At 43.6% G+C, this 18,966-nt stretch overlaps 1 protein-coding gene across 4 annotated transcripts in view; it reads right to left on the reverse strand.

Moving 5' to 3' along the window:
• CLHC1 (clathrin heavy chain linker domain containing 1) overlaps nucleotides 1-18,966 on the reverse strand; it is a gene marked incomplete at both ends in the record, with an annotated part of 40,623 nt that overhangs the window by 18,273 nt on the left and 3,384 nt on the right. Inside the window, 5 exons of one of the 4 annotated variants that reach the window (XM_080711115.1) lie at nucleotides 171-277; nucleotides 6,350-6,437; nucleotides 11,063-11,175; nucleotides 11,281-11,482; nucleotides 14,100-14,232. In XM_080711115.1, the coding sequence (XP_080567241.1) occupies nucleotides 171-277; nucleotides 6,350-6,437; nucleotides 11,063-11,175; nucleotides 11,281-11,482; nucleotides 14,100-14,232 (643 nt within the window). Of the gene's footprint in view, nucleotides 1-170; nucleotides 278-6,349; nucleotides 6,438-11,062; nucleotides 11,176-11,280; nucleotides 11,483-14,099; nucleotides 14,233-18,966 lie in introns of those variants that run through there. The other 3 variants (XM_080711116.1, XM_080711117.1, XM_080711118.1) reach the window with 3 other exon arrangements.

An 18,966-nucleotide genomic window follows, 5' to 3' on the forward strand; every position in this document is an offset into this window, starting at 1 on the left:
TTTAATTTAGAAAATCTAATCAACCCTTAATGTTATAACTAAGAAAAATGTAAATGGCAGAGATGAGGCCGCAGTCTAAATCATTAACCTTTTACTTTAATATTGTTTCTCTTTTCTCAGGGAAAAATATATAATGTGCATATATATAAGGTTCAGAGAGAAATGCTTACCCTTAAATTTATTCATTGCGCCCATGTTTTGAAGAATTCTTCGAGGACTGCTCGCTGCAAAACAAGCCGCCTTTTTATACTCACCAAGTGAGATTAATTCATTGAACCTATGGCCATTGCATTTGGTAATGGCACACACAAAAAAAGAAAGAAAACTGATTAGAAATGGAATATGAAGCCAGGCATGGTGGTGCATGCTTGTCATCCCAGTACTTGGGAGGCTGAGACAGGAAGAATCGCAGTTCATAGACAGAATCAGCTACTTAGTGAGGCCCTTTGCAACTCAGTGAGACTCTATTTCAAAATAAAGGATAAACCAGTTGTGGTGGCACACGTTTGTAATCCCCACGCTTAGGAGGTTTGAAGCCAGCCTCAGCTACTTAGTGAGGCTCTCAGCAACTTAGTGAGACCCTGTTTCCAATAAAACCTAAAATCGGTCTGGGAGTATAGCCCAGAGGTAGAAAAGCCGCCAAGTACCACCTCCAGTACCACAAATATAAATAAATAAAGAATAAAAAATAAAGAAAGATTAAAAAAAAAAAGGCTGGGGTGTAGCTCAAAGGTAGAATGTCCCTGGGTTCCATCCCCAGTTTGGCAAAAAAAAAAAAAAAAAAAAAAAAAGGAAGAAAGAAAGAAAGAAATATGTAATATGAACTAAATAGAGTAGCATAATTTAGAAGAAAAAATAATTGTAATAAATTATAACTAGATTAATTTACTCTGTATGATGTTCATCTGATTCTCTTTCTCTTATTCTGGGAGTATATTGTACTGTTTGTTTCATCTCAGTATAAAACTGTCACATGCCAGTTGATTTGAACCTGATCCTGTATTTTATTTCTATAGTATTTACAGGAAGTTAGAGAAAATGGGAAGAACTTGAAGTGAATATATGACGAGTTAAGATTTTTCTTTTAGCCAGGAAGGGTGGTGCATGCCTATAATCCCAGTACTTGGGAGGCTGAGACAGGAGGATCACAGGTTCAGTGATAGCCTCAGTAAGTTGACTCTCAACCTCTTGACCTTGTTTCTGTTTCCTAGATGTGTGAATCCTCACACACACCAAATGCGCACAGGTTTCCTTCTCTGTTTCCACTAAAACACACAGGTGCAGCAGACTTGGATGCTATTTATAGTTGTTTATATATTATATTTATTTTTTCTTCAAACCATTTTTGTTATTGACTAACAGGCCAAAGATCTTCAGGTTTGTTTAAGCAATCAGAATTGGAACACAAGAGGTCATTGATTTGACCTCAATTTTTACTTGCAAAAAGAAAATACTTTTTTATAAATGTACCAGAGAGATAGATTTGTTTATTTATTTATTTATTTATTTATTTATTTATTTTGGTGGTACTGGGGGTGGAACCCAGAGGCTTTCTACCTCCGTGCTGTACTCCCAGACCTATTTTATATTTTTATTTGAAAACAGGGTCTCACTCAGTTGCTAAGAGCCTCACTAAGTAGCTGAGGCTGGCTTCGAACCCGTGCGATCCTCCTGTCAAGGCCTCCCAAGCACGGGGATTACAAGCGTGCGCCACCACGCCTGGCTCAGAGAGTTTTAATGTTGAAAACTTAGCTGTAAATTGTAACATCTCCTTCAGGGCAGCCCCACTCCCCCACCTCAAAAGGTTTAAGAGAAAGAATTGATTGTAAGATGTTAAATCGTTACCAGACATCCAGTATATTTTAGTTTAGAGTTCTGTGTGATATTTTTAATTTCATGCTATAACTTCAGAAACTCTTGGGGAAAATGAGTTTGCTCATTGAACTCTAGGGTATGTTTACTCACTGCTGAAAACACTGTATATTCAGGACTTGAATGATTCGGTGAGTATCTATGGTGGATCCAAAGCGATCCAGTGTAAGACACTGAATGAGCGTCTGCTACCCAGAGAGGGTTTCAGCGGTGATTCTCATCAGAAGGAACAGGATGGCTCTTAACTTTTTAAATGCTATTGGAACCATTTAATCAGTGAGTCAGTGATCTGCTTTTTAATTTTATTTCCTTCCCTATCTAAATTCCCAATGACTTTGGGACTACTTTAACAGGATCTTTTAAATTGTAAAAATGGTGGGGATGGGAGAGGTGGATAGTTATTATTCTATATATTCAATGTAAATTGAATATATCTGAAAGCAGAATTTTTTAAATTATTGTGCTTCAAAATGTTAAGTTATATGGGGAGCAACAGCAAACAGGTGCTAATTTGTTTGGCCCTAGGATAAACAGTGTCTCAATTTATTTATTTTTATTTTTTATTTTTTGATGGTACTGGGGGTGGAACCCAGAGGCTTTCTACCTCCGGGCTATACTCCCAGACCTTTTTTTATAATATTTTATTTGGAAACAGGGTCTCACTAAGTTGCTGAAAGCCTCACTAAGTAGCTGAGGCTGGCTTCGAACCCATGCGATCCTCCTGTCTCTGCCTCCCAAGTGCGGGGATTACAAGCGTGCGCCACCACACCCGGCCATGTCTCAATCTTTTAAAAGAATAAAATACAACCATCTATGCCATTGTTGCTTTGGAGTTGTATTTTTTTTTTCTTTTCACAATCTTATATACTTAAGATACTAAGAGCTTTATCTGGTTGTACTTTGGAATTTTCATTCACAAAAACAATTTACAAATGATACTTTGTTTACAAGACTTTCTTTAAAAAAGGTCATAACAGTGTTTAAAGTATCAGTTTCTTGTTTGGGTGACTTGGAGACTAACACCCTGGCTTTATAGGATACTAAGAAACTGTTATTTTGACAGTGTTTGTAGGCCTTTTTTATAAAAATGAATGTCCTGAGAAGAAGGGTAGGAGGGTAGTCCACAACAAAGAGACAGAATGTTTATGGTATTTAACTTTATAGTTGTTAATGTCATCTCAAGTCAAGTCACTGGTCTGTTTGAATTTGATACATTTTTATACTAACTAGAACTGTAAAATTATTTCATTTCATGATTAGAAAATACCTGTGGCTGGCTGGCTGGATATATATATATATATATATATATATATATATATATATACACATACATACATACACATATACACACACACATACATACATATATATACATATATATACATATATATACATATATATATATATATATATGTATATATATATATATCCCAAATGCTGGGATTACAAGCGTGCACCACCACGCCTGGCTCGCATATTTGTATAAAAGTGTGAAATAAAATTTTTAATGAAAAAGAAAGAAGGAAGGAAGGAAGGAAGGAAGGAAGGAAGGAAGGAAGGAAGGAAGGAAGGGCTGGGGTATAGTACAGAGGTAGAATGTCCCTGGGTCTAAACCCCAGTACCACATAAACACACAAAAAAGATTTTTCTTTCATCTCTGTATAAAATAAGGGTATCAGAAGAAAGGAAGTGATCTTCTCATAATCTCAAACTAGAAGAAATATTAATTGCAGAGGTATTTAAAAGCCTATGTTGAAGCCGGGTGTGGTGGTGCACGCTTGTAATCCCAGCATTTGGGAGGCTGAGGCAGGAGGATTGCAGTTCAAGGACAGCCTCAGCTACTTAGTGAGGACCTCTGCAACTTAGTGAGGCCCTGTTTCAAAATAAAGAATTAAAAAATAGGGCTGGTGGTCTAGCTCAAAGGTAGAATGCCCCTGGGTTCTATTCCCAGTATTGGGGGAAAAAAAGCCTATGTTGCTCTGCCAGGTATTAGACTCCCAATTAAATATTAAAATAAAGCTGGGCATGGTGGTGCGCACTTGTTATCCCAGTACTTGAAAGGCTGAGACAGGAGGATTGCAGGTTTAAAGCCAACCTCTGGCCAGTCTGCAAGTTTGTAATCCCCACATTTTGGAAGCTAAGACAGAAGGATCAGTTTGCGGCCAACCTCAGCTACTTAGCCGAGGCCCTTTGCAACTCAGTGAGACCCTGTTTCAAAATAAAGAATAAAAAATAGGGCTGGTGGTATGCCAGCGTGGTGGCACATACTTGTAATCCCAGCATTTGGAAGGCTGAGACAGGAGGATCACCTTCGCAGACAGCCTCAGCTACTTAGGCCTTCAGCAACTTAGTGAGACTCTGTTTCAAAATACAGAATAACGTGGGCGTGGTGGCACACGCTTGTAATTCCTGCACTTGGGAGGCGGAGACAGGAGGATCGCGAAGGTTCAAAACAAGCTGCGCTGGCTTAAGCGACCCTTTAAAAAAAAAAAACAAAAAACTATATATATATATAATTAGGAGGTCTGGGAGTGTAGCCCGGAGGTAGAAGGGTTTCCAGGAACCCCAGCACCACCAAAACAAACAACAAAAAGAAAAACAGAATAATGGTGGGCATGGTGACTCACGTTTGTAATCCCAGCATTTGGGAGTCTGAGACAAAAGAATCACTGTTCTCAGACAGCTTCAGACACTTAGTGAGGCCCTTTGTAACTCAGTGAGACCCTGTTTCAAAATAAATAATAAAAAATAGGGCTGGGGTGTAGCTTGGAGGTAGAATGCTCCTGGATTCCATACCCAGTACAGGAAGGAAGGAAGGAAGGAAGGAAAATTGGGTTGGGGTTTAGCTTAGAGATACAATGCTTTGGGGTTCAATACCCAGCACCACACAAAAAAAGAAAGAAAAAAAAAGCTTGGTAGACTTACAGAAGCATTATATTATACAGGAACTAACACAGACTTTGGTTAGCCCACCCCAAATTGTCTTTACCTACTTCTTTGTGTCATAACAAGCAAATCAAAAAGTGAAGAGTGTTTAACATGTGGGATTAGGTATATTATAGTCATAACGTAGTGGCCTTATAGCCTACTGGAATTATAGATGTGTGCCACCATGCCTGTTAAGGCTGGCTCTGAGCCTACAATCCTCCTATTTGTCTCCAACATACTGGTTTGGAGAATGACAGGTGCTACCATGCCCAGCTTGTTTATTTTATAATTAGTCAACTAGAAAAGAAGTTTATTTTATTTATGTATTTATTTATTTTTTTGTAGTACTAGGGATAGAACCCAAGGGCTTTCCACCTCCAGACTACATTTGCAGGCTTATTTTTTATATTTTATTTGGAAACAGGGTCTCACTAAGTTTCTGAGAGCCTCATTAAGTAGCAGAGGCTGGCTTTGAAACTGCATCATCCTCCTGTCTCAGCCTTCCAGCTACTGGGATGACAAACATGCACCACCACGCCCAGCAAGTTTGTTTGTTTGTTTGTTTATTTATTTCTGCAGTATGGATACTGAACCAGGGACATTCTACCTCTGAGCTATACCCCTAACCCTTTTTTATGTTTTGTTTTGTTTTTTGTTTTGCAGTACTGGGGATTGAACCCAGGGGCATTTTACCTCTAAGATAGACCCTAGCCCAATTTTTTATTGTTTATTTTTGAAACAGGGTGTCATTAAGTTGAAGAGGGCCCCACTAAGGAGCTGAGGCTGGTCGTGAACCCAGATTCTCCTGTCTCAGCCTCCAAAATCCTGGGATTACAAGTGTGCACTATGACTCTCAGTTTCCCGGCTCTGTTTTTAATTCTTTATTTTGAAACAGGGTCTCATTAAGTTGTGGAGGACCTCACTAAGTAGCTGAGGCTGGCTGCGAACCTGCAATCTTCCTGTCTCAGCCTCCCGAGTACTGGGAGAAAAAGATTTTAAACTGGGCATGGTGGTACAAGACTGCAATCCCAGTACTTGAGAGGCTGAGACAGGAGGATTTCAGGTTCAAGGACAGCCTCAGCATGCAGTGAGACTCTCACCAACCTAAGGAGACCCTATTTCAAAATAAAAATAAAAAGGGCTGGGGGTTACCTCGGAGGTAGCATGCTTCTGGGTTTAATCCCCAGTATCACAAGAAAAAAAAAGAAATTTATTTTTTATTTTTTATTTTTGGTCCTAGGAGTTAAACCTAGGGGCATTCTACTTCCAAGCTTTACTCCCAGAACTATTTTTTATTCTTTATTTTGAAACAGGTTCTCACTAAATTGTGGAGGGCCTCACTAAGTAGCTGAGGCTGACCGTGAACCTCGATCCTTCTGTCTTAGCCTCCCATGTACTGGGATTACAAGCGTGCGCCACCAAGCCCAGCTACAAAAGAATTTTAAATAATAGAATTACAAGAGCTAAAAACTATGGCTTATTGCAATACCAAACAAAGGGTAAACATGGTTGCTTAAACATGGAAAATCAAAGCTTTTTAAAGATTTGCCTTTCAATGTAGTAAAGCATAATTTCAGCTTCTTTTGCCTTGCTTGGATCATCTTCAAGCAGCTCTTCAACAATGCTGCCTTGGTCACCTGCAAACAGTAAAAGGACATCACAAAATATTTTAAGGTCATTTGTTAATATAAAGCAATAAACGTGTGTGTGTGTGTGTGTGTGTGTGTGTGTGTGTGTGTGTGTGTGTGTATTCCTGGGAATTAAATGCAAGGGCATTCTACCTCTTAGCTTAGAGGTAGCCCTTTTTCATTTTTTGTTTTTGTTTTTGAAAGAGCCTCAGCCTGGTGTGGTAGCAATACTTGCAAGTTTGTAATCTCAGTACTTAAGAGGCTAAGAGGTGGATCACAGGTTCAAGGACAGCCTTAGCAACTTAGTGAGGCTCTTAGCAAGACCCTGTTTTCAAATAAAAAATGAAATATGTCTGGGGTTGTAGCTGAGAGGTAGAATATCTCCCTAGGTTCCATCCGCTGTATTAAAAAAAGAAAGAAGAGAAAGAAACGGTCTCACTAGGTTGCTGAGAGTTTCACTACTTGCTGAGGTGGTCTTTGTTAAGTTGGGTCCTGCACTCATGTGACTTTGTGTCACATGACCTCTGCAGGGCAAGGGAGGGGCTGAAACCTCCGCGAGAATTGGGCATTCCCGCGAGTAAACCCCCATCTCGCGAGATGCATGCCTTTAAAAGGAGAGCCCGCGTCCTCTAGCTTCGGACAGGCGCGCGGGCCCCACAGTGCCTCGCCCTGATCCCCGGGAGAGCCGTGCCATTAAAACTTTACATGCCACGTGTACCGGACCTCTCTCGTGATTTTCACACTCCGCCGTACTCACTTATTTTTATTTTACTCGCATTTAATTTTTTATTTTACTTATCATTTGGTGCCGAACCGGGAGAACTCTTGGGTCCCTCCCCATTTTTTTTTCCTTTTTTTTTTTTTTTCTGTTTTCTCTTTTTATTTTTACTCTCTTTTTGAGCCCCGGACTCTCCGACCCGCCAGCAGCTCGACTGTGAGGTCCCACACCAGCGCTCCGCTTGCAGGCGTTGCTCCCACCACTGCCGCCGCTGCTGCCCCGTGCCTGCCCGGACCATAAGCCATCTTTTCAGCCCCGCGCTCTCCGGGAGAGCCGGCGGCCTTCTTCCTGCCCCGGGCTCTGCTGAGAGTCCGCGGCCATCTTTCCAGCCCCGAGCTCTGCTGAGAGCTCACGGCCATCTTTTCGGCCCCGCGCTCTGCTGAGAGCTCAAGGCCGTCTTTCCGGCCCCGCGCTCTCCAGGAGAGCCGGCGGCCATCTTTCCAGCCACGAGCTCTGCTGAGAGCTCGCGGCCATCTTTCCAGCCACGAGCTCTGCTGAGAGCTCACGGCCATCTTTTCGGCCCCAAGCTCTGCTGAGAGCCGGTGGCCATCTTTCTGATCCTGCGCTCTGCTGAGAGTCTGCGGTCATCTTTCCAGCCCCGAGCTCTGCTGAGAGCTCGCGGCCATCTTTTCAGCCCCGCGCTCTGCTGAGAGCCCACAGCCATCTTTTCGGCCCCGCGCTCTGCTGAGAGCCCACAGCCATCTTTTCCCGCCCATGTGCTCTCTTCCGGAGCGCCGGCGGCCATCTTCCGCGGCCACCACCGCCGGGGCGTGCAGGCTCCACCGGCCGCCAGGCTGCTAGTTCCACCCGCCCGGAGCCAGGCTCCTTGGGTGATGCTGGCACCTGTTCTACTTGCTGACCTCCTGCACGGGCCAGGAACTCTGCCTGCCGCTTGGACCTCCTAAAACCGCCGTTCCCGCCTGCCCACGCTGCCCGCCGCTGGAATGGGACCGCGCCGCCCGCGGACTGCGCCACGCCGTGCACCTATGTCTTCTCCACGCCTGGCGTTGCTTAGACCCGCCTGCCGGGGCCGCCTGCCTCCTCCATCTAGGTGGCCACCACTCTGCTAAACAGCCCCCAGCCCGCCAAGTCCAGCCCGCGCTCCAGCTGGTTCCTCCACTTGGACTCGCGCCCTGGCGCCCTTCACCCTGTGCCTGCCCACCCCAGCTGCCTGGGCCTGGCCATTCCGGTAAGCAGCCACATGGAATTACTGGGGGGGGGGGGTCGCCAGCTTTGGCCCGCCATCTTGGACACGTGGAATCACTGGGGGGCCGCCATCTTGGCCCCACCATCTTTAACCCCTCCCACCCATGGCCTTACTGGAGGCCTCGCCATCTTTAACCCCTCCCACCTCATGGCCTCACTGGAGGCCTCGCCATCCTTAACCCCTCCCACCTCATGGCCTCACTGGAGGCCTCGCCATCCTTAACCCCTCCCACCTCATAGCCTCACTGGAGGCCTCGCCATCCTTAACCCCTCCCACCTCATGGCCTCACTGGAGGCCTCGCCATCCTTAACCCCTCCCACCTCATGGCCTCACTGGAGGCCTCGCCATCCTTAACCCCTCCCACCTCATGGCCTCACTGGAGGCCTCACAATCTTTAATCCCTCCCACTTTCCACTCCTAACCAATCCTAGGAGTCGGCGGCCATCTTTCCGGCCCGAGCCAGGCAGCTTGGCACTTGCTCTGCCTGCCAACTGCCTGCGCGGGCCAGGACCTCTGCCTGCCGCTTGGACCTCCTAAAGCACCGTTCCAGCTTGGTTCTCCGGTCACCGCCGGGACCTCTGGCCGGTTTGCCCCACCGCCCCGAGCCAGGCTCACTGGCGGTGCTCCTCGGGGCCCAGCCTCAGCGTCTGGCGCGTGCCTGGAAGCCATTTTGTCTCCACGCCGCGGGCCCGGCAAGCCATGCCGCCTGCGCACCCCCACTGATCCCACCTGCGCCAGCCACCAGTGCCGTCCACACCAGCCACCGGCATCCACGTGCCCCAGCTCCACCACGCTCCCAGCAGCTTCTCAGCGCTTCTGTCGCAGCCAGCGCTGGCTGGCAACACTTCACTCCGGTAAACTGCCTCCTTCCCTTGGTTAGCGGGTTCCGGACTTGGGTCTTCCGGTCCACTGGGACCCAAAAATCCAAGCGCTTGGTGACCCATTGTCCCCCGGTCCACTGGGACCACCCTGTGGATGACCAGGTCATCCTCCGGTTTTGAGAAGGAATGAAGACGTTCTTCCCTATCTCTTAACCTCTGTTTCCGAACGATTGAGCAGGGAATTTGGGGACGCCCATTTCCTGTTCTTCGTTTCCGCCCGTGAACCAATTATGGGAAGTCAAACCTTTATACTAGCAGATGCCCTGAGAGCCTGTCTGCCTTGATACAAGTTGGGAAATGGGTTGCAGTGGCCCAGGAACAGTTAGGAACTTTTCTAAGTGGTCTGGTATCCCTCCAAATGCTCTCCCCCATCAGCTTCCATTTATTTTCCTGCCAGCTGCCATTTTGTGATGGCGCATAGTCACTGCCTGGTGATGTCACAGTCACCATCTTGGCCTGCGCCAGACTGCAATTTTGCTGGGTGGCCCGCTCGGGCGCGCCCTAGGTGCTGCGGGAAACGACAGGCCGGGGCTGGGGCGACACTCTCTGTCTGCCCGTGCGGAGTCCGCATTGCCATTCTTGCTGGACACCCGTCTCGGGACGTGCTCCTTGTGAGTATAGGTCCGTCGCAGCTGACAGAACCTTAACATGGCATCTAAGTTTTAATTCCGGAGATGGAGCATACACTCTTGACTTTGCCAAAAAGCAGATCCCTGGTAGCTGCCCTTTGGCTGGCGGTGGCGGCTCAGCCCTCTGGAGCGCCACCTAGGTGTGGAGGACTGCAATGACGACTACCTCCAGGAGCCTGCCTGAAGTGGGGCGAAGCCACGCCCACCAATCAGACTGTGCCTGGCGTGCGGCCAGGAGGGCCACTGGAACAGTGCCCTTGGAAAAGGATGAGCCGCAGCCCTTGCCTGTTCAAGCCTCCTCAAGCGCACATCACTAAGCTGTCCAGGGTAACCTCCAATTCGCACTGCAGCTATGCACCCACCTGCACCCCCTTCTGGGGGACTGAACTCCCGACTCCTCCCGGCCTGGGGCCCCTGACAACGCCCCTTGACAGCAGGAAGAAGCTAGAGGGTCCAATTGTCATCCATTATCCCTACCATCAAAAGGCCGGAATGTTAAGTTGGGTCCTGCACTCATGTGACTTTGTGTCACATGACCTCTGCAGGGCAAGGGAGGGGCTGAAACCTCCGCGAGAATTGGGCATTCCCGCGAGTAAACCCCCATCTCGCGAGATGCATGCCTTTAAAAGGAGAGCCCGCGTCCTCTAGCTTCGGACAGGCGCGCGGGCCCCACAGTGCCTCGCCCTGATCCCCGGGAGAGCCGTGCCATTAAAACTTTACATGCCACGTGTACCGGACCTCTCGTGATTTTCACACTCCGCCGTACTCATTTTTATTTTACTCGCATTTAATTTTTTATTTTACTTATCAGTCTTGAACCTGAGAGCCTCCTCTCTCAGCCTCCCAAGTACTGGGATTACAAACATGCGACACCATGCCCAGCTCAGCATTAACCTTTCTAAACTGTAGCCTCTGTCCCTTTCCTCCTTATTTTCATGTATTTCCTCTTTGTCCTACCAAGTCATTTCTTTACCAATTATCTGTCAGTTGAGAAAGAAGAAACGCATAGGGTAACAAAGAACAAGGAAAGGTAAATATATTTTTGCTTTCTTTAAGCTCAGCATAGTAAAAGCTCATTCTTTAGTTTTCTAGGAAAAAAATATCTTCTACTATTTATGCTAATTAAAAATATAAATTACCATGTAAGTCTTTGGTTTTCTGAATCTGTTCCACAAAGTCTTGAAATGGGCTGCTCATATCAGATTTTAGCCATGAAGTAAGTGCATTTGAAATAATCTGCAGTTTTTGATGACTATAAGATTTTAAAAAATTAACATATTGAGCCTAAAATTGAATACTACATTAGAATAAACAAATAAAAACTCAAACTTCAAAAATTTATAATCAGTTTTCATACCGCAACTGTAATTCTTTGTTCAGATTTTCTGCTACATCTCGTCTTTTTAATAACACAAGCATTTCCTCATCTAAATCAGCCTTCTTTTGAACTGGGACATATTTTATCAACATAGCTTGTTTAATTTCTGCATATTTATCTTCAAGATGTTTCATATATCTACTGAGAGCATCTAGATTGACCGATTCTTGGAGAGTCATGCCTATGGAAGAAGGAAAGAAACCAAATAGGCCAAGCCATGTGTGGGACTCTTCTAATCAGAGTGTCAGAGCAAGGTACACCATATAAACCAGGCTTGGTGGCACAGGCCTTTAATCCCAGTGCTTAGGAAATGAGACAGGAGGATCACAGATTTGAAGACAGCCTCAGCAAGATCCTCAACCTAGCAAGACCGTATTTCAAAATAAAAATAAAAAATAGGGCTGAGGTTGTAACTCAGAGGTAGAAGGCCATTGGGTTCAATCTCAGTACTTAGAAAAAAAGATAAGTCAGATAGTCATCATGTTAAGAAATAATTCAGAAATGAAATGAAAACATATGTCAGCTTATTGACATAAATAAAATTAGCATAAAATTGTAAACTAGCAGTTTTAAACATCATCAATGAAAACTCAGTAAAAATTGTTGAGACCACACAAACCTTAGCATCTGAAAAAAAGATATATCGTGATCTCATCACCACAGCTTCAAAACACCAAAGTATCACTTCTTTTCAAGAACACCAAAAGCTTATGCCTAATGATTGAAGATTTTTCCCTCTAACCAAATGTCCTGTTACTCTACTATAGCTGCCTTCAGGATAATTCACTTATTTTTTCCAACACATAACTTATAAATGCCTGCTGACTCTCATCATCTCTTCCTTTATTATTGTCCCTGCATTCACCACACACACACACACACACACACACACACACACACACCTTTTAATGTTTTCCTTTCTCATCCAGGCCAATTGCTGATTTTATTTTATTTTTTGCAGTACTGGGAATTGAACCCAAGGGCATTCTACCTCTGAGCTACACTCCCAGCCCTATGTTTTATTCCTTATTTTAAAACAAGGACTAAGGCCGGGCATGGTGGCGCACGCTTGTAATCCCCGCACTTGGGAGGCTGAGACAGGAGGATCGCACAGGTTTAAAGCCAGCCTCAGCTACTTACTGAGGCTCTCAGCAACTTAGTGAGACACTGTTTCCAAATAAAATATAAAAAAGGTCTGGGAGTATAGCCCGGAGGTAGAAAGCCTCTGGGTTCCACCCCAGTACCACCAAAAAAAAAAAAAAAAACAAGGACTAAGTAAGTAAGAAGCTAAGGCTGGCCATAAACCTATAATCCTCCTGTCTCAGCCTCCCAAATACTGAGATTATAAGCATATGCCACCAGGCCTGGCTTCAATTGTTTATTTTATTTATTTATTTATTGGTGGTCCTGGGGTTCCTGGAAACCCTTCTACCTCTGGGCTACACTCCCAGACCTATGTTATATTTTTATTTGGAAACAGGGTCTCCTAAATCAGCACCACTGGATTCGAATCTGCACAATCCTCCTGTCTCTGCCTCCCAAGCGCAGGGATTACAAGCGTGCACCACCACGCCCAGCCAATTGTTGATTTTAAACCATACTCAAAGTTTTCCTCCTCCAGAACCCTCCTACACTCAGACTTAATCCTACTGGATTTTAATCATTTCCTTACCCTGTGTCTTCTGGAAATGTAAACTTGTCTGTTAGTCAGTACTTACTCACATATATCTTTTTTTGTGGTGCTGGGGATTGAACCCAGGGGAAATCTACATCCGAGCTATACCTTCAGCCCTAATTTTTGTTCTTTATTTCGAAACAGGGCTTCACTAAGTAGCTGAGGCTGACCACAAACCTGTGATCCTCCTGTCTCAGCCTCCTAGTACTGGGATTACAAACATGTGTAATCCACCATGCCCAACTCACATGTATCTTACTTGGAGTTTGTTAGCCATAATCTTATATTTGAAAGTGAATCTCATGTCTACTTCTACAAATTGCAAGATGATCATTCAAATTTGGCTGAAATTTTCAAGTATAGAGTAGCTCTTTATTACCATAAGGTATATTTTCTTCCATGTAGATCAAACCTGGCTTCCTATAATTTTCACCTACTGATTCTACCAAATATTTGTGTGTGTGTGTGTGTGTGTGTGTGTGTGTGTGTGTGTGTGTTACTGAACCCAGAGGCATTCTACCTCCAAGCTACACCCTCAGACTGATTTTACTTGTCATTTGGAAACAGGGTCTCACTAGGTTGCTGAAAGCTTCACTAAATTGCTAAAGCTGTCCTCAAACATGCAATCCTCCTGTTTCAGCCTCCCACAAATGCTGAGATTACAAGCGTGCGCAACCATGCCTGGCTTGCACTAAAACTTAATACACTACAGTTTTTCCATAAATTAAATTACAGCAATGGTTCTGAAATTTTAGAATTCATCAGGATAACCAGAACTTGATAAAACACTGACTGCTGGAATCAATCACCAACTCTGTGACACAGTAAATCTCCAAGAATTTGCACATCTAACCACGCCCTAGGGGGTGCTGATGTTGATGTAAGAATCTTACTTTATATACTCTACTTTATATAACCCTACCACACTGGAATTCTTCTAGTCTTTTAGAGTTGTTTCGAGTTTTCTCTTTCCCAAGTAGCAATCTGGAGCCCTAACTAAAGTTTGTACAGTATACAACTGGAAGAGGCATATGTAAACACAGCTTACATTATTAGTTTATGTAATAGGTAATAACTGGAAACAATTGAGATTTCTCTTGAGTTTTTAAACAATATACAATACCTGGAATAGGTTTTGAAGGATCTTTGTAGAAAGTATAGTGTTTTACTTCTTTCGTCTCATATTCTGCCCTAAGCTGTTTCATTTGATCTATTTGCAATTGAATCTTCAAAGAATTATTTTCAATAATCCTCATTCTGAAAAACAGAAAGTCTTTCTTATGTTTATTTAAATTCATTTAATTCTTGGATTATAAGATTTAAAGTAAAACAGGCAAAATCATTAGTTTGGCTATTTTTTATTTTTGAACCATTATAAAGTACACAGAAATTTAGGAAAAATACCCTGAAAAATTTAATTGACCTCACAAATAAGAGGTAATTTTCTTTCAGAACATCAATAAAGCCGGGCATAGTGGCGCATGCTTGTAATCTCCGCACTTGGGAGGCTGAGACAGGAGGATCACACAGGTTCGAAGCCAGCCTCAGCTACTTAGTGAGGCTCTCAGCAACTTAGTGATACCCTGTTTCCAAATAAAGTATAAAATAGGTCTGGGAGTATAGCCTGGAGGTAGAAAGCCTCTGGGTTCCACCCCCAGTACCACCAAAAAAAAAAAAAAAAAAAAAAAGAACATCAAAATCTAATACTAATTATGATCAACCTTTTCAGAATTCCTAAGTGTTAAACATAATCTAGCCACAAAATAATGTCTATTCCATTTATAAATTACTCTTGCAATTAAAAATTATTTTTGCGTGGGGCATGGTGGCACACGCTTGTAATCCTAGTACTTGGAAGGCTGAGATGGGAGGAATCCGCAGGTTTGATGACAGCCTCAGCTATTTAGTGAGGCTCTCAGGAACTTAGTGAGACACTGTTTCCAAATAAAATATAAAATAGGTCTGGAGTAGCTTAGTACCACAAAAAAATTATTTCTGTATATAACTGTATTAGTTTGCTGTGGCTACTGTAATAATTACTCCAAACTTGTTAATTTAAAGCAACAGAAGTTTATTTTCTCACTGTCATGGAAGGCAGAAGTCTAAAATCAGTATCATTAGACCTAAATCAAGTGTCCGGGGGGGCTGTTCTTTCTCTGGAAGCTGTAGGGAAGAATGTATTCCTTGCCTCTTCCAGCTCAGGGGCTACAAGAATTCCATGGCTGCAAAGCTTCAGTCTCTACCTCCAAGATAACACTGCCTTCTCCTGTGCCTGTGTCAGAAACTCTCTGCCTCCCTTTTCTTTTTTTCTTTCTTTCGTCCTTTCTTTTTCTTTTTTATTTTGTGGTGCTAGGGATTGAACCCAGAGGCATTTTACCTCCAAGCTACACCCCCTGGTCGGTTTTTTATTTTTTATTTTGAAACAGGGTTTCACTAAGTTACAGAGGGCCTCACTAACTAGCTGAGGCTGGCCACGAACCTGGACCTTTCTGCTCAGCCTTCCAAGTACTGGGATTACAAATGTTTGCCACCTCGCCCAGCCCCTCTGCTTCTTTCTTTTCCTTCTTTCTTTCTTCCTTTCTTTTTTCTCTTTCTTTCTTTTCTTTTCTTTCTTTCTTTTTTGTGGTACTAGAGGTGGAACCCAGGGCCTTTTTCTACCTCCGGGCTATACTCCCAGACCTATTTTATATTTTATTTGGAAACAGGGTCTCACTAAGTTGCTGAGAGCCTCACTAAGTAGCTGAGGCTGGCTTCGAACCTGTGTGAACCTCCTATCTCAGCCTCCCAAGTGCTGGGATTACAAGCGTGCGTCACCACGCCCAGCTCTCTGCTTCCCTCTTATAAGGACACTGTGACTGTATCTAGTGCCCACCAGCATAATCTCCCTACCTCAAAAGCCTTATTTTATTCACTTCTGTTGTTATGGGAAGGGCTGTGTGTTGTTTCAAAACACCCATAGTTGATGGGCAACTAAAACAGCAGAGGTAAAAAAGGATAGGTCATTAACCCCTGCACTTATTAAGTGAACTATCCAGAGACAAGAAGAGAACCTGCCTAAGAAATAAGTTACTAGCTCTCTGCCTTGGTAATGCTGATAAGAACATACCAATAAGAAAACCTGTATTTAAGGGCCAGGGTTGAAGGGAGGTGCAGAATTCCATTTTCAGGCTCTCTCGTGGACACATTGTTTTTCTTCTCTTCCCTTTCTATTTCACACTGACTTTGTAATAAAGATTTGTTGAAGCTGTAATCAAGCTATTAGCTTTAATTTCCTGATTAAAATCAAATCAGTATATAGCTTAGAGATAGAACACTCCAGGTCCATTCCTCAGTGTCCCTCCCCACCACACACACATACAAAATTAAGAGAAGATTCTATGTAAATTGATCTAACATGATTCTTGCTGAAGGCAGGTCAACAAGGTCCTACTATCTCCTCTGTGACTAGAAATGTGGAATTTGGTTAGACATTAAGGATGATCAGATATTAAGGGTGGGATATTTTGGTTAAGCCAATTTGACAAGACTCTTGTTAAAAGTGGGCAGTCCATAGAGGCATATGGAAGACCAAAAGTCAGGTCTAACTGAAAAAGGGTTTAGGAAATCCTGAGTACAATTCATTCAGAGAAAAAAAAATCTTTGTCAATATGAAAATATCACAGTTGTTTTGGAAAATAAAAATCTAGTTCATCAATAGGTAACTGTTACCTGTTTCTGATGATTATATAGAATTCTTGGTAACTACCAGTGGGCTCAGAGTAAAAGTCTAAAGTATTTACCAAAAAAAGGACTGTGGAAATAAAATTCCTTTTTTTATTTTCCCAAATCAATTTGTGCTTGTGGAAGAAAAATATATTAAAAGTAAATAGACAAGCTGGGTGTGGCGTGGTGGCACATGCTTGCAATCCCAGCACTTGGGAGGCTGAGACAGGAGGATTGCACAGGTTCAAAGCCAGCCTCAGCTACTTAGCAAGGCTCTCAGCAACTTAGTGAGATCTTGTTTCCAAATAAAACCTAAAATAGGTCTAGGAGTATAGCCCAGAAGTAGAAAACCAGAGGTAGAAAAGCCCCTGGGTTACACCCCCAGTACCACACACACAAAAAAAGTAAATAGACAGCTGGATGTGGCAGTGCAAGGTTGTAAGCACTTGAAAGGCTGAGAAAGGAGGATCTTAGGCTTTCAGCCAGCCTCAGCAATTTAATGCACCCCCATTTAAAAAAAAAATAGGGCTGGGGATGTAGCTCAGAGGTAGAGTGCACCTGAGTTTGATACCGAGCTACACACACACAGAATAAACAGACTTTTGTGGTACTGGGGATGAAACCCAGGGGCATCCTACCTATGAGCAACACCCCTCTATTTTTTATTCTTTGTTTTGAAACAGGGTCTCACTGAGTTGTAAAGGGCCTCACTAAATAGCTGAAGCTGTCCACAAACTCGGATCCTCCTGTCTCAGCCTCCCAAATGCTGGGATTACAAACTTGCGCCACCACACCCAGATCAGAGTAAACCAAATTTCAAAAGAATTGAAAGCAGGCATTATACACAATGACTAAAGGTAGAAACAATCCAGAATTTCATCAATAGATGAACAGATAAAATATAGTATTATATATTCAATAGAACATTATTTTACCATAAAAAATGTTATTCTGGCCAGGTATGGTGGCACATCCCTGTAATTCTAGTACCTGGAAGGCCGAGGCTAAAAGATCCAGCAACTTAGTGAGACCCTGTTTCAAATAAAGTATAAAATAGGTCTGGGAGTATAACCCAGAGGTAGAAAATCCCCTGGGTTCCACCCTCAGTACAAAAAAAAAAAAAAAAATTATCGGTTTAAAGCCAGCCTTAGAAACTTAGTGAGATCTTGTTTCAAAAGTAAAATAGAGGAAGATGGCGACCGAGAAAAGCTGCATTTACGAGCCCTGCTAAAATTCGATCTCTATTGCCACAAAATCAGCGCTTTTCATAGCCAGAAAACACTAGCAACAGAGAAATAAAATACATAAACACAAGGGACAGAGAAAAAAAGACTAGAAGAACAACCAGAGACCAGAAAAGAAATCAAGCCCACAATGTGGCAGAGGAGCCACGCTGGCACCATCTTCCCTCACAGCACCAGGCTCGAGAGGAAAGGTAAACAAGGAGCTGAAGTGAGCAGCTGCAGATCATTCGGGTATAATTCAGAAGTTCTTTCAGTGCAAAGAAAGTCTAAAATTCCCAGTGACACATCCAGATGTGATGTTTTAGACTTTAGAAATTCTAAAACATCACATCTTCCAGGGACTCAGAATGGAGCTCAAAACCAGAAAAGAAATACGCCAGCCTCACAGCCGAGGGCATGGCAGAGGCACCATATTGCCAGCAGCACCAGCCTCACGGCCAAGATTGTGGTAACAGCGCCATATTGCCAGGAGCGACAGCAACTTCACCACACCCTGCAACAGCTCCTGATCAGCACGCACAATAACCATGAGTCAAATTGCAGCCCCTAACGGAGAAATCTTTGTACTGCACTCCCAGGGACTTGCCCAGCTTTGATAATCTCCCTGGGTCTGAGATTTTGCAATCCAACCCAGTAAAGGAATAGCAGTGGAAGAGATACCACTCTAGTCGCAGCTCTCCATGGGAAAACGCCCAGCTCGGCACCCCCCACCCAGTCTTGCGTAGCCTCGACTAACTCCCTGGGTCTGAGACTTTGTGATACAACCCAGTAAAGGAGTAGTGGCGGCTGAGATTACCATAGACTCAAGATACAGAGCACCCTAAGTGAAGTCGTAGTGACCCAGGGAAGGCACAAAATTCTGAAATCATGGGAAAGAAGAACAACAATAGAGTAATGAATGCCCACAACCCCATATTATCAGAACTTGATGACACAGAAATTCAGAGATCTTCAGAAGATCAAATCAGGAATATAACTGTAGAAATAATACAGGACCTTCGAAAAGAATTTAGAGAGAGTCTAAAAGAAATAAAGAATGCAATC

Source organism: Muscardinus avellanarius (assembly GCF_963383645.1).
Source record: "Muscardinus avellanarius genome assembly, chromosome: 15".
NCBI lineage: Eukaryota > Metazoa > Chordata > Mammalia > Rodentia > Gliridae > Muscardinus > Muscardinus avellanarius.